The sequence below is a fragment of the Podarcis melisellensis genome (assembly GCF_964234715.1).
Source record: "Podarcis melisellensis genome assembly, chromosome: 2".
NCBI lineage: Eukaryota > Metazoa > Chordata > Lepidosauria > Squamata > Lacertidae > Podarcis > Podarcis melisellensis.
In genome coordinates this window covers 60,112,615-60,138,679 of record NC_138529.1, presented here as the reverse complement: position 1 = coordinate 60,138,679, position 26,065 = coordinate 60,112,615, and the positions used below count along the sequence as shown (strand labels likewise).

The 26,065-nt window shown below is 41.3% G+C and overlaps 1 protein-coding gene across 2 annotated transcripts in view; it reads left to right on the top strand.

Moving 5' to 3' along the window:
• The window catches only part of ADAMTS2 (ADAM metallopeptidase with thrombospondin type 1 motif 2), a 204,244-nt gene that overhangs the window by 149,345 nt on the left and 28,834 nt on the right, over nt 1-26,065 (top strand). For both annotated transcript variants that reach the window (XM_081900570.1, XM_081900571.1), the window contains exons 6-10: nt 8,941-9,097; nt 9,892-9,997; nt 11,575-11,718; nt 15,599-15,731; nt 18,449-18,562. In XM_081900570.1, coding sequence (XP_081756696.1) covers nt 8,941-9,097; nt 9,892-9,997; nt 11,575-11,718; nt 15,599-15,731; nt 18,449-18,562 — 654 coding nt within the window. The remainder of the gene's footprint in view (nt 1-8,940; nt 9,098-9,891; nt 9,998-11,574; nt 11,719-15,598; nt 15,732-18,448; nt 18,563-26,065) is intronic.

Below are 26,065 nucleotides of genomic sequence, written 5' to 3'. Positions count from 1 at the left end.
TTGTCTACATTTGTACATAATCAGATATTTTAGCAACTCAGCATACATTTCCAGAGTTCTCTCCTCCAAAGGAAGCTGAGCACTGGTTCAGATCTCAGGGAGCTGCTGAGGTCTCTCAGCCATATTGCTTAATCGAATTCACCAAGAGAATGCTTATTATCACATAATCCCACCACCCAGTGGAGACTACCTGTTCTTTTGTAGAAAATCACTATGTACTGGGCAAGATTCATGGGGTAAGTATGATACAGCTAGGAGTGGGAGAAGGGAATAAATTCACCCTGAGGATGAGCACTCCTTTACTTCTGCTTTTGCATATGCAAGCAAAACTATAGAACTGTACTCAGGTCTACCCAGAATAGACCCATTGACATTAATGAACCTAAATTAGCTGAGTCTGTTAACATCATCAGGTCTACTCACCAGGACTGGCATAGGATGTAACCTGTTTCTCCAACTGAACATGCCACAGTATTATAGCATCCCTAATCTTGACCAGCTTGGATCACACAAAGGTTGATCTGAATCTCATTCAGTTCAGGGAAAGGAAAACAAAATATGAGTAAAACAACATTTATGTTACCAATGAATTATCACTGATTATCAATAAAAATAAAAATACTAAATAAGCAATCACAATACACACATCTTTGATCAGCAGCTGTCAAGAATGTATGAAAGGATATGCTACTTTTTCCCCACGGTGATATGTAAGATTTAAACAAAACCCTTTTTGAGTTTTTTATGAAGAAGATAGTTTTATTTCATACAATGCACCCTGTGGTGTTGAGGATAACTTGAACAGTACTGTATGTTGCATAGCAACTAGTTTCTCAATGGCTTGGAGATTTCTTAACAAACCATTTTCTTCAGTATTTGTTTCTAATATTACCTGGCACAGTAAAACAAATGCGTAAGTAAATTCAAACTCATAGCTCAGAAAAATGTAGTTACTTGAAATTTAATTATTTTAGAAAATTGACCAAACAGGTATAGTTGTTCAAAGATCTCTATTATGCTATTTGAAAGTATATTGTGAATTTTAACTGAAATTGAGGCAAGCCAGATTGAATGGTTCTGTTATCCAACACCAGCTAGTACATAGCTGAATATTACAGATGGCATGATACAATATAGGATATTTTAAAATATTATTTTTAAGCCAAAGGTGGTGATAATGCAATCCATTCTTCCAAATGCTATATAAATATGATCTTCCTTATTGGTCCACAGCATTTACATAATGCATTAGTTTGAAAACATCCTGAAGTTTCAGTGGTCCCTTTTTTGCCCAGTCTTGAAGGGTTTATAGTATAATTTGTATAAATTTTATACAATACCACAATGAAATGTGGAGGGTTTGGATTGTGTGGCAAAATGCACTGGGGGTCATTGGGACAATGTGAAGATGACCTTCCAGGGTTATAGAATTGGCCACCCTTTCTCTAGCGTTAACTTCTGGCATAGCCAGCTTTAGTGATGCCTTCAGGGTTGGAGATCACGGCAAGAGCTTGGTTTCCATATCTGTTTATTCTTGTGATTTTTTAAAAAACACATTTGATAATCCATATTGTTAATTGCAAGTTGTATGTTACCCGAAACAGAGATGAACCAAATGTTGAGAGATGATTTTCTCCTTTAGACTGTGATGCAGTTCCAAGGAAGGCAGCTGTAAGATTTCATAAAATTATTTTTAATGGAACTTTGAGTAGTTGTCTCCCCCGCCCCACAAGTTCACTGCTTCCAGCAAAATGTGTTATGATGGATTTTGGATAGGAACAAAATAGCCAAGCTGGAGTGCAGCATTTTGCTGTGATCCAACGTCGACCCCCCCCCCCAAAAAAAACTTCAGCTTTTTTGTGTAAGGGATTATGGGTGCATTAGGGACAAGTGTGGGTGAGAATGAAGACTGTCAAGAGGCAGACATTTCTGTCCCATCCTGTGTTTGTTGCAATCAGCTCTGCTTCAGTTCTGCTATGGTTTGGATTCCACTAAAACCTTCATCATTCACTTTGTTATTGACTGCATAATTCAATGCATTTTAATGGAAGGGAAATGTCAAAAACAAGGCAGAGAATGACATAATTATTTATGTAACTTTCACAGACTAAGCAAACAATCTGTGATACTGAATTGGAACGCTAGTTGTCTTCATTTGTACAATTTTTGTTTCTGTTCTTGGGTGAGCAAGCAAAGTGTGTCGATTTCTGCTCTCATTTTCATTTCTGATGAAATAATCTGACATCCCAAGCGTGAATAAATTTCATCTCCAGTCAGTGAGGGGCTGTTGGGTTCATTGCTCAGCATGTCATCCTTAAGTTGTATCCCTTCCCTTTGCATTCTTCAGATCATCTCTTTTTCCTCGGCCAGTTCTCCACAGGTGCTTGCCAGTTCCCTGTCATTCATACCACTTGACATCTTCCCCAAATCTCCAGTGGAATCATTTTCTGCATCTTTCTTCCTAGCCATCTTCCAGCCACTCTCTTAATCCGTTTCCAATCAGAAGTGAAAGCTGGAATTTTGTATCTGTGAGGAAAGAATCCTGGGGCCGGCCATTATTCCCATTAGCGGAAAGAGGGAGAGAAGCTCTCTCTCTAGAGCCAGATTTCAAAGCATGATGCAGATGCCCTCAGAAACAGAACTGGAATTCAGGACATACTTTAGAGTAGAAGTGTGATGTAGTCATTACAGCTACATATTACACACTCACTTCCCTTCACCCCAGTTGTAAATGGTAAATTATTTCCCTTTTTTATGAGATTGACAGCATGCCATGTTTTCTTCCTCTTGCTCCCACCCCAAATTACATTGCTTGTCAGTCGCTGCATTGTCTAATACTTTATTATTGATATAACGTTCCTGCTTGAGCGTTATACTTATATTACAGTATTAGAGGGGAAATCTAATAAGCCACTGCCATGAAATAAAGCTCACAATCCTTTAAACCCAAAATGACACTTTTCTGATTGTGTTTGTTATTGTTGTGAGATCTGTTACCATGGGTTCCAGATGCTTTGTTTTTCTTTCCTTGTTCTTTTCTTTTCATAATAACTTGCCTAGTTCATATGACAGAGGGAAATAATCAAATAAGCCAAGTAAACAATTTGGAGGAAAAGATTTTGAAAAGAACTAGTTCCCTTAGTCATTTCTGATGGCAAATGAACACATTTCTTTATTGTCTCAAACTTGGGTGCTATGTTGCTCTTCAATTTGACTATCAACAGTATTATCAATGCTCTTTTTAAAATCTAACAAGATGAGTATTTTATCCCCGGGAAGTTTCCATGTATTCTCAAGGATGGCATAGAATTGTCAGAAGTTACAGCTGGAGCACCACCTAATGGATACGTTTTGAAAGTCTCCCTTTCAAGATAAAACAAAGGCATCTAAAGGACTTCCAATTGCTTTCTGGAACTAGCTGGCCACAGCTGCCACCATTGAATAACCATATATCCTTAAGCACGAACTTATTATTTGAGTAGGAATTTTTATGTAGACAAAAAGGGATGCCAGCTGACCCATGGAAATTCCAGAATATATGGGGGGACGACCCTAAAGGAGGGTGGAGGAGACTTCATATACAGCTCAATGTGGACTAAGCATGCTTAGTGGGCACAGAATGCTGACATACTGGAGGGGACAGAAAACTGGGTGAGGGAAAATGGAATGGAGTATAGCTGGCTAGCTGGAACTCAACAGCAGCACTAAACAGGATTCTACCCATCATATCCCATTCTTCTAATGCCCAGTTCAATTCAAAGGTTGGGGGGGACACCTTCACTTTAAAAATTGAATATTTGTTTTAATTTTTAATTTGTTTAAATTTAATTTCTTTTACCATGCTTCTCAGCAGTGCTCCCCCAAGCAATAAGAATTTTGCTTTAAAAAACATTAAAAACAGTAAATAGCAGAGAATAATGAAAGCATGCCTTAACATCTAAGTGCCAGGCAACCACACCCAGCAAGAGAAAAGGCTCTTTTAAACAGGATGGCCTTCACCGTGGTCCAAAATGATTTCAGTGAGTTAGGGAGACAAGCCTGCCTCTGCACTCTGCAGGGAGTTAGAAGTTCCTGCCTTATTCACCACCCTTTGGACCTGCGGTAAAGCCGAGACTCTCTCAGAAGAGCTTTATTAAGGTCACTTCTGTGTGAGGCCTACACAGATGAAGATGTTCCTTTGCCATAACTAGCTATAGTGCCTGTAGCAGTAGAACCTAGTAAGATACACTGCTTCTGTTCAACCAAGGCTTAAGAAACCTCAGTTCGTTCTTCTGAGGAAATATATCTGAATACTAAAATGCTTTATTTTAAATCCATGGTTTTGGGACAGAGACATCAGTGAGCAGAATAGCAATGCTTTTCATGAAGAAGGTCCCAAATTCAAAACCTGGCACCTTCAGCTGAAAGGATCAGTCCATAGAAAGGAAGGCTTCTGCCTCAGACCTTGAAGAGCTGTTGTCAATCAACTAGCCCTGGGCTGGTGTGATCTGGTATAAGCTATTTACCTCCATTGCCAAGGGACAGAGTCTTGCCACAGAGCAAGACTCTGTCCCTTTTACGATTACAATATACTTGCCGTAACATGAGTTTCTATTGATCTAAGAATCCCGCGGATCAGGAGGGAGGGAAATATGCTCACATTTATTTCCCCAGTATGATGGGATGTAGTAACCCATCAAGATTTTATAGATTATTACATTTTTGAACTAGCATTTCTTCAGAAACCTCAGCATGGTGCTGGTGACTCAGACCAGTGTTTTCCATTGTATCTGGAATCCTTCTCCTGACGGTAATTGGTTCCAGATGCTTTAGAGGAAGGAAAATATCAGTACAGGGCACTAGAGCAATCCCAGACTCTGTTGTTCATACCCAAATATCATTTAATCTAATGTTTTGGGTCACACTCAGCAAAGCAATGTGTTCCCTTGACTGCATCAGAACCGTTGAACAATTGATGTTTTGAGGTTGTTTAAACCCACGTTTAGATGTTTTCTGACAAATAGCTGGGAGCAGATGAGGTGCACTCTTCATAGATTATTGACCTCTCCGTAGGCAAATGTTTACTCACTGTGAGGACAGAATGCTGGACTACGTGGGCCATTGGCCTCATCTGACAGATTCCTCTGATGTTCTTTTCTAGAACTCCTTGTGCATATAGGAGAAGCTCCAGGGTGCTTCCCCAAGGTTAGCATTAGTGCCACGTTAACATATGCAATGTACGTATGGAGTTATCCCTGGTGTTAGAATCAAAGAATTGTAGAGTTGGAAGGGACCCCAGAGGGTCATCTAGTCCAACCCCCTACAACGCAGGAAATGGAGACGACCTTCCTAGCTGGACCACATCCAGACTGTTGCTATATTTCTATTTATTACATTGATATGCCACTTTTTCCTTTAAGGTCTTCAAGGTTGGTCACATGGTTCTCCCCAACCTATTTTATCCTCACAACCCAGTGAGGTGGGCTAGGCTGAGAGACAGTGACTGGCCCAATGCCACCCAGTGAGCTTGATGGCTGAGCGGGGATTTGAACCGTGGTCTCCCAGGTCACAGCCCAACATCCTGGGTAGGATTCATTGCTGTTGCTCAAGGAGCCTAATTTATTCATTCAATTATCAGGGAAGTGATGGGGAAATGTGTGGGATTACAGTTGCTTGAATGCAAAATTGTATAATGCTCTCTAAACAAATCAGAGTGAATACTCAGTAAACCACCGATGTAGTATAGTATCCTTGCAAACTTTGTGCAAACAAAACAGGACGAATGCTCAAGAAACATGTCTGTAAACAACCTGGTATTTCTGCAAGCGTATTGCAGTGTAGTATTTTCTGGAACGGACAATGGCTGCAATCCTAAACACACTCACTAAGGGAGCATAAGAAGAGCCTGCTGGATCAGACCAGTGGCCCTTCAAGTCAAGCATCCTGTTCTCACAGTGATCAACCAGATGCCTGTTAAAAAAAACGTTTAGCAATTCCATTGGACCTAGTGGGATTCAAGCAGATAACTCCAGACAAAGGGATACCAGCAATTTCTGCTTTCACAAGGAAGTCTTAAGCATGTATACTCAGAAACCTGACTGAGGTCAGTCAAACTTACTGCTTGCTAGGTGGATGTCAACAGGATTGCATCCTAAATAAATGCTAATGCCATCTTCATTTTTTTGCTAGCAACAGAACCTGTTCCTTTTCTCTTCTTTCCGCAAGAATTAAAAGGTTCCAGATAGTATAAACTGTAATCCGAAATGCTGTAAGAGCATCTTAAACACCATTGAATGCCACAGGATAGAATTCAATCTGTATTCCCTGCCCAACCCCCCAAAATTATGGTTCTGCTCACCACCAAAACTGGCAGTTCATTTGTATCTGCGCAGGTCCATTTGTAAGGGCGTTGGGAAGCTTCCTGAATAACAATTCGTTACATGTGGTATAGCTGCGTGAGACAACACAGATCAACCAAGCTGTTTTCAACTAGAGACAGCTGGCTGAGATTTTTCACATGTAGTGATGGAGACATTCTTCAAAGCCAGAAGAAATTTTGAAATATATCTTGCAGGGCAAAAGTAACAAACAAACAAAAACAGTTGCTTGTTGTCCTGCAGTCCATGCTTAGCACTGGAAACATCTTGAAGCAGCGACCATATATATTTTGAGTGGTGGGTGGGTAGCAGATACTAGGATTCATGTGCTAATCATAGTTGTCATGCTGGGGGAATAAATAAGAGATAGATGCCAGCCAGGGTGTCTGGTGATGGGATACTGTAGTTGTTTCTGGTGCACAGTCAGGGTTATCATCTTCTGAACAAAGGAGCGTTCATGTATGTATAAGAGCTTCCTCAGATGTGTACCGTTTTCTACTATTGCAATATTATTATTTTTGGCATCTCCGACAACATTGCAAATGGCTCCAGATTCTAATTTCACTGGGGAACCTGTGCCTGCTAGATGTTGAAGGACTACAATTCCCTGACCATTGGTCACATTGGCTAGGGCTGCTGAGGGTTTGGCACCTGAAGGACCAGACGCCCCTCACCTCTGGTGTAAGGGATAAGGGATCCAGACAGTTGCATCATGTGATGCACTTCCAGATTTGGGGAAGGTTTAAATGTTGTAAGAAACAGCCAGTAGAACATTGCAAAAGGTTGGAAATGCCAGTGTCCAGTGCCAGGCCTTATATTAATTCTCCCAGCTGCAAGTTTTCTCTCCCCTCTGTACAAGAGTATTTGGGGTGGAAATGTATCCTTTGTTTCTTAACAAAATATATACATTTCCCCTTCCACTTCATTCACAGGACAGCTTACAAGAAGTATATATATAAAAAATCAGATTCAGTTTCATACACAATCAACCACCCATTTATATATCATCAACTTTCTTTAATTATTCCATAGCTTATCATACTATCTTGGTATGTTTGAAAATTAATGTGCCAAGTAGTCACACAGTTTTATGCCCCTGTGAGTTGGTATACTCAGCATTTATTTACGATATAATTATTCCTCAGTCTTCAGCTGAATGAGAGCTGCTGGCCATAGTGCACTGTCAAAACTGGGTCACATTAGTGGTACAGTGAAATTTTTGTGAATAGATGGGTCTGTCATTGAATGTTAAAGGTTTAGACCCAACTGCCATTTGCTCCGATTCAGAAGAAAAACACAGGTTTTCTCAGGAAAAGCACTGGGGCAAAAACAAACAAACCCACATATACACACAAAAAACTATGCTTGGAAACAGAGCTTTAAATCCCAGATCTGTGCCTGGAAAGAGCAGGGCAACAGGAAATCTGGATGAGCCATCAGTTGAATACAAGACAGCTTGACCAATCGGTTTGGTTTTCAGATCAAATTATGGTACTTACAAAAACATCAGTCTTTGAAATTTGGAGCACAGCTCCTTGTGGGGAGACTACTGTCACTCCTACCAATATCAATAAGGAGTAATTCTATGGTGGTTCTTTTCTTTGATTAGTTTATCATGGCCAAATAAGGCTGTTTCACACAAAGGAATACTTACCATAATTTCTATATTACCAGGAATTTTACATGTAACTGTTGAATTATAAAACAGATTAGGTTATGAAGGAGACTAATTTGGATAATCCATTATGCTTATATTAAATTGGGGCAGGGGGACAGAATTTATGCAGAATTACTCCTTTTTCATTTTGATAGGTGCAGTTAGAGGATGGGCATCACAAATCTAGCCTGCAAGTCTCCTGCACACCCTGCCTTAGGGCAGCTTCTTACGTAAAGTATAGACCCCCAAGTATAAAATTGTATATATTCCCACTTCATCATTTTTTGAAGTGTTAAATAAATGCCATATTTAACACTTGTGATACAAGCAACAAATTAAAAGATGCCTGTGGCTTTCACAGCTGATTCAGCATTTATGTATTTTAATTTTCCAGCATTGGGTACAAAACATTGCATAAGAAGCTGTTCTTTGTCCCATATTAGTGTGTCTAGCAAAGCAGCCAAAATACAATATTCATTTGATGTGGTCCCTTCTTTAAAATGTTTGGCAACTCAGAGCTTTAAAAAAAGCACTGCACTTAGTCGTGGTTTTTTTCCATCCTCTGGTTTGTTAAGTCCCACTTGACTTCATAGACATGAGATGCCTTTGTCAAAACGCATCTAAAATGGAAGATTTATGTCTCCTTTGTGTAAGATCAACTCCAATTCTGTCTTCTTGTGAGATAAGTAACCACCACTGTAAAAGGGAACAAATTACTTTTATCCATAAATAAGTGGGCTTAAGACTAAGGCCTTTGTTTGTGATTGTACCATTACCATAATGGATTGGTAATTCCGTGCTGAAGTGAACATATATATTCCAGAGGCTCTGGGCTAAGACAGGCTGGCTAAAAAACAAATTGTAACTCTCTTTCTTTCTTTCTTTCTTTCTTTCTTTCTTTCTTTCTTTCTTTCTTTCTTGATCTAGTCCACAAGTTTGATTGAGATCGGTAACCCTTCTCAAAGTTTAGAGAATGTGTGTCGCTGGGCCTACTTACAACAGAAACCTGATACTGGGCATGCAGAATATCATGACCACGCAATATTTCTCACTAGACAGGATTTTGGTCCCTCCGGTATGCAAGGTAAGTTCCATGTTGAAGGGCAGCCCATCACACAAAAGGTATGGCTCCTAGATCATGCTTCTCTCACCCTCGAATCTTTTAGCACCATCTGATATTTGGCCTTAAAGGGGAAATTTAGCCCATTGCTATTTCTCTGCTGTTGGTTGTTTCTGACTTTTTTTAATCCATATTTGTTTTTCAGCTTCAAAGGCATTTGAGGGATATTTTCTTTTAAATCTTAACCAAACCAAAGAAGTCTTACAAGTTAGCAGACTAGCCAAAATACAGTGCAAGTGCTTTTGGAAACAGCCAAGATTTCTCAGTTGGAAAGCATGAATAGTTCTTCAAATATAACTCTGACTGAAGAACCCATTTCACACTCAAGAATTTCCAAAAGTACTGGGCTTAGAGTGCCTAGTTATTTCTCTAGGGAGCCTTAAAAAAACACCAGCAACATGATTTTAAAATTGTAGCTCATTGTTGCTTTTCCTCTTTCCCAAACCTACACTAGGATTTAATGGGGCCATTCAGTTAACCACAGACCAAGGGTAGCCAACATTGTATCTTGTAGATCAGGGATGTCCAGCAGGTCAATCTGGATCGACTGGTCGATCCCTGGGAGGTTCCAGTCAATTGCTGTCAATTGTGGGCTCCTTTTACCTAAGAGCATCTGCCCCTGCCCCCTCGCCCCCCAAAGGTTTACTCTATTTCCCACTTATTTAAATAAGATACCTGCTGGAATGCTTACTACTGCTTGGCATACTTAAAGAGTTCTTTTACATGTATCTTTTCATATCTCACATTCTCCCTAATAGGCTATGCTCCAGTTACTGGCATGTGTCATCCAGTCCGAAGTTGCACACTTAACCATGAAGATGGCTTCTCTTCAGCCTTTGTTGTAGCCCATGAAACTGGACATGTGTAAGTAGCACTTATGTGTGGTATATGGCTCCATTCATGCACCATTCATCCACTAGAAATTTGCCTTTAGGATTGGCTAGTGCAACTGGATCAAACCAAATACCTCCCACCGTGCATAAATGGCATCCTGCCAGTGGCCTCTTAAGCTTTCTCATTATTCTTATTTGCCCACAATGGCAGACACTGGAAGGCTGGACCTACAATATGTAGACTCAGTTCAGTTTAGTGGATGACAGGTTCTTTAGATTTATTTCCTTACCTTGGAATGGGCATGTGATCGCAGCTTACCAAAGCACTTTTCCTGCACAACAAACATGTTAATGTTTGTTCCAAGGGATCTTGTGTGAGAACAGTGCCCAATGGATGAAACCTAATGCCATTAGGCGGGAAGGTGGTAGTAAATCCTCATTTTTAATCCTGAATGAAATACCTTCAGTATCTCAACAGAATAAGGACTCTCAGAGATGCATTTTCCCTCAACACTTTCTATTAGACTAGGATAGCCTGTGGACACTTTTCTGTTTCTTCTCTTAGTTATTACTGAGGACTTTCCTAGCCTCTTAAGAATCTGCACATGATTTGGCTCTCTATATCTTTGATGCATTTCTTTTCATTTATTCCTGAATCTTCTTCTAAAAAGAACATGGAGGGAAATGAAAGGTCATTTCTCTGACAGGGAAATGAGATATTGCTTCACAGTGTATGTCTGCAGTGTTGTGGTGGAATGATAAATCCTCTTTAAGAAGTCTCCAACTTCATCCAAATTTTGTTCGTTGACAAATGGGCCTAGTGGCCGGTCAAGAGCGCTGTAGCACTCCTCAAGCTGTGTGGGTGTGGACCTGATTAGTGCCTGGGTGGGAGGTCATTGACAGGCCATGTAAGCTGCTCTTAGCTTCTCAAAGAAAGAGTAGAATATAAGAAAAAATTAAATGAAACATGATGGGAAAAGTAATTAAGGACAGACTTCAGAAGTTGGACATGAGCCAGCATAACAGTGGGGCTACTCAAAAGCTAATTTAATCATAGGCTGCATTATCAGAAGGGTGTGGGCCCCAGGTGTATGCATGCTACAGTATAGTCTGCAGGAATATGATGAGCAGGTCTGGGTCTGGTCAGTCTCTGGGTGTGTGACAATGTGGGAACCTTGCCATGATGGAAGAAGGACAGGATGTAAATGTAATAAAATTAAATTAAACTACTTCCACTGTATTCTGTACTAGTGAGGTTGCATCTGGAATATTGTGTCTTGTTATGTATGCCATATTTTAAGATAGACATGGAAAATCTGGAGCATGGCGAGAGGAAGGCAGCCAGGAAGCTGGCCAGGTGATGCTGCTACCTTGCTCACCATCCCAGTACACAGAAGTGCCTGGAGGCCAGATTCATGGCAGCTGCTCCTTGCTTCCTGCTGCTGCTCCTGAGCTTTGTCTCCATTTACAGGCTTGCCAGGGATGCTGGTAGTCATATCCTTTATTGCAGATCCTGGTTCCAAGGCTCTTTCCAACTCCACCATTCTATTAAAACGATAAGGAGTAAGACTTCTTTAACAGGCTTTGTTGTGCTACCTTTTCCTCTAGTTTAGGCATGGAACATGATGGCCAAGGAAACAGGTGCGGGGACGAAGTCCGGATGGGAAGCATAATGGCCCCTCTTGTGCAGGCTGCCTTCCACCGCTTCCACTGGTCTCGATGCAGTCAGCAGGAGTTGACCCGATACCTCCAGTGAGTATACTGATGAAGTGGGAACCTGTGAGGTTGTGAGTGAAATTCTAAGTGCAGTGTTTATAGACCACCATTCAATCAAGTCTTGGGTTTTTTAAAAAGAAAACAATCCTGCTAGGAATATGGGAACTATTTTTCGTTGGGGAATGGGTATAAGAGCTATAAAATAAATAAATGCTGCAGTCTTAACCCCACTTGACTTGGGAGTAAGCTGCATTGAACTCAATGGAATGCACATCTGAGTAGACCTGGATAGGCATGTGCTGTAAATTTTTGTACATGGGGCAACAATTTAAAAAAAAAGTATTTTCTCAGAGTTCAGCACCAGCTTTTTCTCAGTTCTCTTTCAGCAATATTTTAAGGAGTGGCTTCTGGCAAGAACAGATTAAAATAAACAGGAATGAATGTGAGTTTTGTACAATGCCAGTATCTTTTTTTAAAGCTACATTTCATTACATAAAGCGAACATGCCCCAGCTTCTTCTTCTTCTTAGTAAGAAAGAACAGAAACAAAATGATCCTTTGATCATATGAATGGATGGTGCTGACTTTTGAAGATGAAACAAAGGTATGGAGGGGATATTGTGAAAGATAATTACCCACCATGCGTTTGTAACTTTGATGATTGACTATTGTAATACACTGCTCTTGAAGATAGTTCTGAAGCATCAACTGGTGGTATAGAATGTTGTAGATATTATTTAATGTAGAATGAATTTTGGAGCAAATCTTCATTGTCAGATCTAAACAGCATGACAGGTTCATATGGAAGGAGATGCTCCCATAGGTTTGCTGAGCCTAGGACATTTAGAAGTTTAAAGGTCATAACCAATACATTGAATCAGGCTTAACAACAAAATGAAGAATCGCCAACACATGCTCCCTATAGCCCAACCCCAACAAGTTAAGCCCCACTTAACAAGTGGGCTGCAGAAAATTCTGGACCACCTTTGAGAGCAGGCCTATATTACAGCAACTGAAATTGGAGGTTACTATCTCAAGGAGGTGGTGCAGACAGCTATGAAGATTCACTTCTGGCTACAGTTACTCCTAGAGATTTCAGGAGCATTGCTTGACCTAAGAGTACCTGCAAACCACATACTTGCTCTGTCAAGAAGGGAGAAACTCAACTGAGGCCTGGCCACCAACAATTCATCTGTTCCTTGTCAGGATGCAGTTTGAGCTATGAAGTCCTTCATGACCTGGGACTGCAAGTCTTAGAGAGTGTCTCTCCCTCTTCCCTCCATTCTTATGAAGATGTGCATAAAGGGCCATGCTCTTGCTTATGGTGAAACTATAAACTGCAAGGAAAATGTTTGCCCTCTAACATTAAGGCAGTTATAGAGGTGAGCATGTACAGGAGAAATCAGTGAAGTGGAGGCAGATTCTTCCTCTGTACTCCTTCCCTGCATCTGACCTCCCAGACTATTTTAATCTATTGTTTTCTCTATTCACTAGTATTTGAAATGAATCAACTAGAAGTGTGGAGCAGAGGTGAGGAAGGAGGGATGACTTTGGACATTCCCAGGACAAGTTTGGAAACACATTTGCTAATGCAATATGTAGTTCCACCCTCAAAGACTCAATGGAGTCTTCTCCTATATAGAAGAAGATTGATGCATGTCAGGGTGTGTCTCTTACTGGCCATTTGAAAAATATACAATGTCCTTTATGGAAACTTGCTTTTAGAAAATACACTATAATTTTTCTACTATCTTATATTGCTTGATTTTTTTAAAATGTGCTTATTCTCCTTGTCAAGGTTAGAATTGTTATCTGCTTACTTGTTTTGAGGGATTTTTATTGACTTTGTGCTTTGTAAGTCACCTTGATACATTTTTCTCCTTCAGTCTTCCTTTTTAATCTCTATAAGCTACGTCCCATAATATTTCTTCCCTTATTTTCATTCCTTCTAGAAACCAGCAGAACTGAAGAGCAAAACAAAGCTTTGCAGTGGATGTGCCATTAGCACTAATTGATTTCCTAGTTTTGTTTGTGACACTGTGGAGGGCATTTAAAAAAATTAATAATAATAATAATAATAATAATAATAGGAACATGATTAATATTCCAAAACAGTACAACAACTAAAAACCCAGCCATCCTTCAAAATTTGCATATTTCTGAATTTGCAATGCAATTCTCCAACCAAGTAATGTGTACAAAAATGCATATACAAGGGTAAAGTGTGCATAAAGACACATATATTTGAGAAAATAGCATACGAAAATACCTTATAGTAGGGTGAATTGCCCCCATTCCACTTCAGAAATCCATCCTACAGGCAGCTGAAGCCAGATCATACTAGGGAGTGGGAAAGGGATCCTCAAGAAACAACACTTGTGGCAATACCAAAATCTTTACTGAACAGCATCTGGGAAAGGGAAGACACTCATGTTTGGCTTTGACAACTAATTGCCCCAGCAGGACCTTGGACAGTGATTGACAGACAGCAGGGTAAGAGGAGCAGTGTCCTTTATGACACCAATACCATTCAGCTATTCGGTGTGTCTGGAGTACCAAGGTGAGGTTCTAGGCAGAGGGGTCTTAGCTGTGTGCTCAAGTTCCCAAGTGTGCTGTGAGGCCAGGCTGTTGTGTACAAAAGTGTCCTCTTACCCTGTTTCCCTTCACCAGTTCCATAGCTTCCTGCCACATGGCCTATTCCCTGCTGTGCTGTGAACATATGCTGAGCTATCCCATATCCTTTGTTCTGTCATGGTGACGTGGGTGGAACAATCATCAACATAGGGTCAACTGTTTTTAAAAACGGTTTCCTCCTGTTTAAGTCAATGGGAAGGAAATCCTTTTTGTTAGGTCTACAGCTAGTGTAAAGTACCAGTAGGCATGAGGGTGGGATGAAGGGTTATGGGATATGGTGCATATGTGTGCTGTTCTCCAACACCACCCCAAGCCACCCACAGATTGACTCCATTTCAGCCACCCTGTTGGCATACCTGTCATGGCGGCTGCGTATATGGCATTCTGCTGGCTTAGCAAGGCTTCTGGCAAATCCTGTTGCCCCCCTCAGCCTAGAAAGGAAACCTATAGGGAAAGTTTCAGGTAGAAAGTAAAAATGTAACAGTGAAACAGACCTGAGTTTGCTTAAGAAAGCAAAAGGCCAAAAAGAGCCCTGGCTTCTTATATGTATGTACTCCTGGCTCAGGCACAGAATCATTTATTTGTGAAGCTTGGCAGTCAATATTCTTGGATGATCGCACTGCCCTTTCCTCCTAAACTTTTCCTTAAAAGACACAGTGCTGGCACAAATTTCACAAATGGAAATGTAATTAAAGCTTTTGTCCTTATCCCTACTTTGTTTTCAAACACATTATTTATTACAGCCTTAGCAGAAAAGATTTTTTTTAAAAATTCCTAACCAGCATAAGACAACAAATACAAAGCCAAATATAAAATGTTAAACAACATAATGAAGTAGCAATAATTGTAATAGAGTTTAAAAGAAAGGGGGAACAGCATCAGTTAATTGCTTTGTTTATTTATTAAACAGATGACTCCAACAACAAACAATAAAAACATGAAGAATAAAAAAAATTATACAGAAAGAAATGGTCTCATCCCCACTTATAGGAACTTAAGAAAAAAAAATCTTTTCAGATGGTTTCTCAGGGCTATAAATTAGAATATAAACTTACCCTTCAATTTAGGGGCATAACAATGGGCAGAACATTGACCAGCTTCAGAGGCAAATCTAGCATAGTGAATGCCATGTTCAGCATAACCTAAGGTATCAACTGTGCTTTGTGAACTCATTTCTGAGAAAACCTGCCCTTTATTTTGCTTGGAATAAATTTGAACCGAAACCTCAAACACTGTAAAAATTTCACATTCACATCTGTGCCTGTAATTTTTGCCTGTTTCAGCTCCTACGATTGTTTGCGTGATGATCCATTTGATCACGACTGGCCTTCCCTGCCTCAGCTGCCAGGAATCCACTACTCCATGAACGAGCAGTGCCGCTTTGATTTTGGTCTGGGCTACATGATGTGCACAGCTGTGAGTACTTAACCGACTTTTGCTGTACCTTGTCCAGGGCCTTTTTGCAGCTGTCACTGAAATGGCTTTAAAGAGCCGTTAAACTAGAGCCTCGGAAGAAGGGTCATGCGTCTGACTGACAGAAAAGAAAGCGCAATAGTAAGCTCTGAGGTGTTGCAGAAAGCCGTGTAAACATCCTGCTTTCGGAAATTGAAAATCCAGAAATTATGATGCCCTAATTTTATTAGGAAGTTTTGAAAACCGAATGAATATGGTAAAGAGGGAGTATCACATTTCACCACTTCAGTGCCCCCAAATGGAGTTCCAAACCCTACTTTGTACAGTGGCTTCTGTTCTCATTTATGAAAATACAGCCTTACATGCATGCACAGGGATTCCCTGTCATGAGCTCAGACATAGGGGGAGCCTCTAGGCTTCTTATGGGGTGCAGATGTCAGTCCCTGCCATGACCCATTCAGCATTTCCAAGTTCAAAAAAAGGTTTGCCAGGATGGCTTAACTTAGCACTATAGCGTCTGCTTTCGGCTTGGGATTCCAACCCAAAATATACCTCCATCTTTTGTCCCCACCCCCCATTGTGGATGTCCTGTTGAAATGATAAGAAAAGGGCCAGTTGCTCCTGTGTGAGTCTCGTTTTTACCTTCTTTCCTGATACTAGCATCAGGAGGGGATGCACATTGTACATGACATATGCTCTGCTTCCTCTAGACCTTTTTTTTTTTTTTGCAGCCGAATAATATTTCTGTGGACAGTTTCCCAGCCCAAAAGGCAGTCCTAGTTCATCTCGAAATCCAGGCTGCATCAAAAATATTATAGCCGGTGCACCCATGCGTGTGGATGGCTCACAAGAAAGAAGCCCCTCCACTTGGTGGTGCTCAATCATCAGTGTTGGCATTTACTCTGTCATCAGTGTATCCAAGTGTCTCTTGATCACTTTCCAAAGAGCACTGTGACTTAGCTTTATGTAACATACAATGTGCTGCCAGATCTGGAGGGGTCAACTACAGTAAAGTATTTAGCGTAGCTATTTAGTTGACTGAGTGGGGTTGGGGTGGGGCTGGGTGGAGGATATGGATGTTGCATGCATTCACCTCCCATTGCTTGACTTCCTTTATTGTGCAAACTACATGCTCACCAAGGGGGTGGGGGACAGCCCTATAGGGTTCTCTCCATGTGTAGGCACTGTACCCACATGAGGAGGGATCCTGCTCATTGTTAGATGCACTGACTATTTAGACATTCATTTCGCTCTCCAACCAGTTCTGTCCCTGCAGGCTTAAAGCAGGTCACACTTTTTAAATGTTAAAAATGAATCTGCTGTAAAGGAAATGAGCCTCTCCCTAAGTCGTTTTCATCCCCTAGATAGAGGTTTGGGGATACTCAACTGACGATACAGAAACAGTCTGAGTTGCTTAGCCTTGGGGTGTAGAATGTGAAACCGTGATAATGAAGAGGCAGAGCTTCAAACAAGAATATACCCTTCTTGCTGTCATCACTTTCTTGCCCGTTGTTTCTGCCTTATTGCACACATAAGGTCATTTTGAGGAACTGTGTTTATTTACATTTGCAAATTTGCATGGCACAAAACAGATTGCTTTCCTGTGTTGGTTGTATGACCATTGACCAATGCATTCTTTTTACCATGTACACATAACGAACAGAACGTTTGGACCTAGTTAAAACCAGATCAGCTCCTCGGTGGTGTAGTCTTTAGGGCACCTGGTAAAAATTTACTGCCCACCCCCAATCCCTGACCCTGATGTGTGTGTGTCTCCAACAGTGAGGACTAAAGCAAAAAACAAAACAACTTCCAGCTGGTGTGGTCTATTTTTTCTTTCTTTTATGTGTAAGGATTTCTGGAATGAAAACCACATCTGTGGTGATGTGTATTGTGAACGCTATGTTCCCCTGGCTCTGAACGGAAGATCTCTTCTTTCTTGTGCCTGAACACTGATAATCTTCATACTTTTACTGCTCTTCTTTGTGGGCAGTCTACTGTGGTTGAACTGCAAAATTCACCTACACTGATCTACAGTCCAAGCCTGTACTTAATAGTAGGATCCTCTGTGCTTTATAGTTCCAGTATAGTATTGAGCAAAATCCAATATTGGGGTCATTTTTCATCCAGTTTGTTTTAATGGCCATTAGTTTTTGTTTCCTCTCTCAATTGTTCTTTAAAAGATGTTGCGTTGCTTTATTATTATAGTAAGTAGGCTTGCTATTATTATTGTACACCAGCCTGGAATTGGGTGGATGAAGGGTAATTTAGACATTTTATGAATAAATGAATAAATACTCATTTAATTCCGTATCCATCCAGTGTTGTTGGAGGAGGATGTTGGGCACCAGGGAGCTGACTTAAATGGAATGCTGACAACGCTGATTTAATGATGACTGGCAGATTTATGACTTCTGGGGTGGCAGGCGGAATGGTGGGACATAAATAGCGCTCAAACGTCTCTGTACATTCTGGTATGTAGCACTGGAGCGCTTCTGGATCCACAGTGGCTTCTGAAAGCTTCTGAAAGCCTACATAGCAGTGTACACTATTCTGTGTCCCCTTCTGGCTGACCAGAATCTAGCAACCTTTATTTCTGCCTTCATAAGGCTAGTCTACTGTAATATATTTCACTTGCCAACACAACCTTTGCTAACTGAGCATTCTTAGTATGTAAAAATCAAGAGGTTGACTTATGGTCATGCATCCTTTACTTCTAGTTCCGTACCTTTGATCCATGCAAACAACTATGGTGCAGTCATCCCGATAACCCTTATTTCTGCAAAACAAAGAAAGGACCTCCATTGGATGGAACCATGTGCGCTCCTGGAAAGGTAAGATATTGTAAGATAGCACCTTACTGTATGAAGTGAAGGGGTAGGCATAAGAAGAAGGAAAGGAAATGGCAAAACACCATAATCTCTTCTGATCTTCTGAGAAATTATGTTTGGGATCAAAAACATAGCTCTCCAACTGCACTATAAATTTAAGGTAATATCATATTGCTTTAAGCAGCAATGTCTTCTTCCAAAGAATACTGGGAAGTGTAATGTTTTTGCTGAGATCCCTATTCCTCTCACAGAGTTACAGTTCTTAGAATACAGTGGTACCTCTGGTTAAGAACTTAATTCGTTCTGGGGGTCCATTCTTAACCTGAAACTGTTCTTAACCTGAGGTACCACTTTAGCTAATGGGGCCTCCTGCTGCTGCCGCGCCGCTGCTGCACGATTTCTGTTCTCATCCTGAAGCAGAGTTCTTAACCTGAGGTAATATTTCTGGGTTAGTGGGGTCTGTAACCTGAAGCATCTGTAACCTGAGGTACCACTGTAGTTCACCCCTCAGTCCCTCTTCCCAGGGAACTCTGGGAATTCTAGCAACAGGGCTCTAATAATTCTAAGCACCCTAAATGAATGACACTTCCGAGGATACTTTGGAGGAAGGCAGCTCTTTGAAGTGGTATGATACTGCTTTAAATGTATAGTGTGGATGGGGTCCCAGTGGGAAACGTCATGAAACGCAGGTGGGAATCCTAGGAAAGGAGTGTGCTGTTTCACCAAGGTCCTACCAATGGGTTTCCTGTGGGCATCTGGTTGGCCACTGTGAGAACAGTGTGTTGGACAAGATGGGCCTTTGGCTCTTCCAGCAGGCTCTTCCTATGTTATTATGTTCTTCAATAACTAGGAGCACTAGAGAGTGGTGGCATTTTATAATCCGTTTTAGGTTTAAATTCTGATCCAAGTTCAAGTCACATCTCAGGTTCAGTTCACGTTTATGTCAAGTTCATTGTTAAAATAAAACTTTAAAGATCCAGATTGGGTTTTTTTTAGTTTTTTTAAAGAAAATCTGTGTGAAATCATTAATCCTTGTTACTCATTAAAAGTACAGGTAAAAGACCCCTGACAGTTAAGTCTGGGGTTGTGGCACTCATCTCACTTTATTGGCCGAGGGAGCCAACGTTTGTCCGCAGACAGGTTTTCTGGGTCATGTGACCAGCGTGACTAAGCTGTTTCTGGCGAACCAGCGCAGCGCACGGAAACGCTGTTTACCTTCCTGCCGAAGTGGTACCTATTTTTCTACTTGCACTTTTTGGCATGCTTTCGAACTGCTAGGTTGGCAGGAGCTGGGACTGAGCAACAGGAGCTCACCCCGTCGCAAGGATTTGAACTGCCTCGCATGCATAATAAAATGCCCATAGACAGGAGTGGACTTCTTTTTTAAACACCCATTTTTGCCGAATTATTAAAATTAAATAATCCTCACCCTTGCTGTTGGCTTGGATTTTTTTGGAGAAGTAACCACTGTAGAAGACTGGCACAGAAGCTTCACTTTGCAGGGTTGCGATGTCGCCTAACTGACCGGTTTTTTCAGCTCCCCCCCCCCCAACTCTGTGTTTTCCAGCACGGAGGCAGACACCGGAGCTTGCCGAACTGCTGTTGTCAGTCTCAGGACTTCTCGAAACCCCAGGTTTCTTCCTGGGGCTTTCTTGGGGGTGCATGTCGCTCTCACACTTCCCTTGACCCTCTGTGGAGCCGAATCTGACAGCACTCAGCTGGAGCTGTCAGATCCCCATCCGTCCGCCATCTCGCGGCTACCCAGAGTATATGATTCATCCAAAAGTAGTTTACTTTTTTTTGTTTTAACCGTGTGCATAATTCTGAAGATAAACGATGAGCAGTGTGTGGAACTTGGGGGTCACACATGCACCAGAAGCATATACCAGAATTTTGTGAAGTGTCACAACAAGTTGTGGAAGAACAATTTCGAAAAATTAGTACAGTGGTACCTCAGGTTAAAAACTTAATTTGTTTTGGAGGTCCGTTCTTAACGTGAAACTGTTCTTAACCTGAGGTTCCACTTTAGCTAATGGGGCCTCTTGCTGCCGCCGTGCCGCCACCACACAATTTCTGTTCTCATCCTGAAGCAAAGTTCTTAACCCGAGATACTATTTCTGGGTTTGCGGAGTCTGTAACCTGAAGCATCTGTAACCTGAAGCGTTTGTAACCTGAGGTACCACTGTATAATAATACAGAGGACTGCATAAGTTTGGACACAATTGTCCTGATGCTGGAGCCAACAGTGAACCTTGGCTCAGGTAGATGGCCCAAGCTGTGGTGCATCAGTGCCATGCAAGGGATGGTGGGCATGTTTCCATGCTGCTGTTTGTAGGTTTGAATTGACCCTCCAAAGCAGGCATCCCCAAACTTGGCCCTCCAGATGTTTTGGGACTACAACTCCCACCATCCCTAGCTAACAGGACCAGTGGTCAGGGATGATGGGAATTGTATTCCCAAAACATCTGGAGGGCCGAGTTTGGGGATGACTGCTCCAAAGCCTTTTTGTTCACTTTAGAGTAACTCCTTGTGTATACCTTGTCTGTTTTTCTTTCCATCTGAACACCTATTAATTAATGACTTTAGCATTCTCACTGTAAAATGAATCTATACATTTAAACAACCACTTTATTGAGCAAATTAACAAAGCAAACATTGCTTCTGAATTCTAAACCAAAGCTTCTTCTTTTTGCACCTTAAAACAATTAGCACTTATGCAGTTAGTCTAATAAAAAGCCTGATAGTTTACTACAACTCTTGACAAGAACAAATAAATGGAAGTAATGAGCCTAATAAGAACAAAAATAATAATGCAGTGATGAAAATTCCCTCTCCCTGGGGATTTCTTCTTCTATTGCACTGTAGCACAAAATATATGTGTTAACAACAACTGAATTATGGCTCCTATAAAATAAAATCTGAAGTGCATCAAAGAAAGGGTTACAGTATATGCCTAAGCCAAATATCACAAAATGAAACATACAAAACTATATTTGAATTGCTAGTGTAACAAGATGGCAGATTTGACCTTGCAGGAAGTCTCTGTTTTTCATTTGCATTATTCTCAACACGCCTGAATGTATACATATTTTATGATGTTATTAGGCTGCTGCAGAGGAAGCGGGGGGCGGGTAGCATCTTCATCATACCCATTCACATTACCTAAAAGTTGAGTTTATGTGGGGAATCTTATCTTTCAGCTGTTAGATAATTGGGAAGGTGATAACTGTACTGCCTATTGCTAGATAAGCCATGGGTTGGAAATAGAGTGAGTGAACTCTCACACCACCCACCTCTCCTTGTGCTGGATTGCCTTTGAAATAAATCAAGCTATTTCCCAAAAGATTAGACCAGGGGTAGGCAACCTAAGGCCCATGGGCCAGAAGCGGCCCACGAAGGCTGTTTAACCGGCCCACAAGCTGCCCCCAAACCAAGCTGCCTGGTCGGTGAGTCCCCGCGCGCTGCGCTAAACCAGCACAGCACAGGGACTCTCTTCCGCAGCTCTGGAAATCGCTTCTGCACAGGCGCGATTTTCAGCATCTGGGCATGCGCAAAAGCAATTTCCAGTGCTGTGGACATGCACAGACACAATTTCTGGCATCGCGCTGTGCTGGTCCGGCCCACGGAAGATGTCTGCGAGAGTGATTCGGCCCTTGCCCAGTAAGCCTTGCTGACCCCTGGATTAGACAAATGCTCAGTCTCATTTTCAAGCCAGTTTTAATGGCCTTCCTTGAGTGACCCAACCTTCCGCTATATTCCTAGTTCCTTCTTCCCACAACCTCTAAATTCCATTTCATTCCTACTTGCACCACTTACAAGACTAGTCTCTGGCTCCAGTGGCAGCCAGCGAGAACATGCTAGAGGGAGAAAGATGCTGCTACCTGGTGCTAGTATCCCTTGGGAAAACTGCATTTCCTACATTGCCTTAGTTCATGATGGAGGAGATTGCATAGAGCGGGTGTCCCAGCTGAAAACCCTCCCCCCCCCGGTTGCTTCAAAAGGAATCTCTATAGACCCATCAAATGACCCATCAGCATGACTCATCAGTGACCAGAAACTTCTTTTCTTATTGAAGGCTCCTTGGTCCATAGTGGATATGGACGACCATTTACTTGCACACCTGCTTCTGGTAGGAAATAAAATGCCCACTACCTCTTCAGTGGCTTCATGCTGACTGTGGTAAATTTCAGGTTGGCAAATGGTCATCTGCATCCAACTGGAAACTGGTGCTCCAAGGAGGAGAGGAGAGGAGAAAATGAATCCAGCATATTCTGCTCAGTTTTATATCTGCCCGTTGAACAATTTATATTTTTAATCATCTGTTTATTTAACAAAAAAACTTGCTTAGTTATTTATTAAGGAGTACAAAAATTGTATCATTTTTTAGCACTAATATTTCATTTTCACATATTTACTGGTGGGTTTATGATTTCAGAGTCATGGTGCATCTGCAGCAGCAGAAGTGGGTGCTTTCATCTGCCCCCGCTGCAACAAAACATGTCTCTCCCACATCAGGCCCTACAGCCACAGCAGGCACTGTAACTTTCCAATAGTTTAACTTCACCCCCAAAGGCACACTCCTCCGTTGTCTCCCGAGACAGACGGATGCCAAAAACAACAAGAGTCTTTCAAATATAATAAAACGTCATGTAGCAATATTTCATCGCTGTTATGCCTAATGTGTCATTTTGGCAAGATTTTTTTTCTGGCTTCCTAAAAGTGATGATGGGTTCCGTATGTTAACTAGATTGCACTCTCTCTCTCTCTCTCTCTCTCTCTTGTGTAACAGGAAGAAATTGGAATTTCATGGCATTTTGTACCACCAAGAGATCTTTGTTTTCCTATGATTCCATCTCTCTCTGAAATATTTTTAAGTGGAAGCAGGCATAAAAAAGGCTCTTGCACTTCGTTAAAGTGTGAGACTTGTATGTCCACTATAAATATCTATTATTTTTAATGGTCTGATCAATATTTCCATTGCATAAGAAGTTATGTAACTCAGCTGGTAAAATGTTCTTAGCCAACATTGAAATAGGCAACAATTTCCCTAGGCCTCTTGAAAATGCACGTCAGGCAGTGCATATGTGCGTTTGTGGTAGCTTTCTTAACTAACATGTTTTCACAAGTATATTTCTCCTGTAAGTGGTAATAAGCCTGTTTCTAGACAATGCCATTTCAGATTGCAGGTGGGAGCTTACATACCTAATTTAAATACTCTTCCATACAATATAATGTATGTCGAAAGCTAGCATGTCTGACAGAAGGGTAGGTTAGAACACTTCTTCCTGATCTGTAGTTTTCTATGTAAGGGACCTGCAGGCTGGCATGGTATAGTCCAGGTGTGATATAGACCACCTCAGTGAGAACTAGTTAGCAAGATCTGAGTTGAGTGCTGGCAAATAAGCATTTATAATCTTCTAAGGGGTTCTTCAAACATTTTTAAAATGAAAGGATCATATTCAGCTGATTATGCCAATCCTTCTTTTCACAACAGCATTAGTTTAAGGCTTCCATTCTTACCTTTCTTGACTATTTGCACAGAAATCATTATATTACTTGATGACAAATCCTTAGTGACTTTCACTGTTTCTGTTTTAATTTTAGTTTGCAATCCTATGCAAATTTACTAAGAACAGGAAGTAAACGACAGGCAAGGATAAAAATGGAGGTTGGTTGTTGTTGTTTTTCTGTTGAAGCTACTAGCCACATTGGCTATGTTCTGTCACCACTTTTGGAGACAGGAGGCCTCTGAATAGCAGGTACTGGAAATCTCAAATGGGGCGAGTGCTGTTGCACTCCAACTCCACTTGCGGGCTTCTCATAGGTGTCTAGTCGGCTGTTGTGGGAACAGGATGCTGTACTAGATTTGCCTCTGCCTGAACCAGGGCTCACCTTACACTTCAATAATGGGCACTCGGACAACCAAGCAGTGCCTGCATGGAACACTCCTGAAATCTATATGCAAGCTGCTCTGCTCTCAGTAGGGTTCAAGGGTAATCAATTAACGAATTAATTAATACCAGATAGGTTTAGCGCATCATGGCTGCAAGACCCAACTGTTATATCTTTCTTAGTTTCGTTAGTACCAAGTTCCTCCCCACCCACCCCACCCACTTTCGGAAATCAAGTCACACACATTTCCACTTACCTTTAGCTAAAAAAAAAAGAGCGTGTTCATGGAGGAAGTAAATAGCTCTCAACTCTCTTTTTGTCAGAATATTTTGCTTGGAATAAAGTCAGGGAAACGAGAGAACAGAATTATAACCAATTAAAGATGTTGCTTCAGAGAGATCCATTTCATCCTATTTTAGTAAGATGCCGTTATCATGATTTCATACCACTATTCCCAGTGCCCATTATTAAAGTGCAAGCCAATCTAAACATGGTTGGTGTGTCAGGGAAATATCCTGGCTTTGCAACAGCTGAGGAATTAAGTGCCAGAAGCGGTTATGATGTTGGTTTTGTTTAGCTAGCTTGCAGAAGTGTTCCCTTATTAGTCTTAACTCTTCCAGGCCACTCATGCTGGTATGGAACAAAGAGATCCCCACCTAACCTTTCCAATTGTCAGCAATCTAATGCCCTGAATAATTACATATTATAATTTTCTAAGGACAAAGGAGGGTTCTTTGGCCTAGCCTGGACAATGAGATCTGAAGGTGTGTGTGGAGGGGGGTAGTTTTATGGAAAGATCAGGGGGAGAATCAAGTACCTGACTCATTCTGCTATAATTGCAATGAACTTGGAAATGCAGTTATGTGGATGAAGCATTCTGTGGTTGCATTAGCGTGACAGGCAGGATGTGTTTACATAGCAGAATGTAAGGAGATGAGTGTGCATCCCGTGAAAATTGGGTTGTTTGTGGTCCATGTCAGGTTGCTTCTGTTCAGGCTTATCCACTGCCTGATGCTGCCCTTTCACATTACAGGGATTACGTGGTAGGGACTACAGAGCCATTAAATGTTGTGATGTCTCTCTCCCCCCCCCCCCCCAAGTGTTAGTGTTGCGTTTTTAAGGAAAAATCAATGGTGTGTTAGAGGAGGAACATTTAATTGATTTTCGTTTAAAATTCAACACAAACACTTGTTAGTGCTGAACATTTACTAAGGGGAGAACCAAGTGGGCCTTTTAATTTTAATTCACAGTTCTTCCCACAAAAGAACAAATTACAGGGCTGACCTTAGTTTCTGTTCTTTTAAGTTCTATCCTATTGAGATGTACAAATGTGTTTTGACAGCTGCGTCAAGCTATAAATTCACTGGCGGTGTCCTTCCTAACCATGATGTTAAGACACATTTGCATCGGCTGAAGTCACTTAGTTTGCCCCTGGAAGCTTATAAAAGCAACCATGCAAGGAAACAGCAAGCTACTGCCCCCCCCCCCCCTTTAACAGCAGTTAAAGATCTTAACGTTTACATCCACTGACATGATTGCTCTCAAAAGCACATGAGAACACTTCTCTTGAACCTGTGTGGGAGGGCTTTGAATTGTATTTATGAACACCCTTGA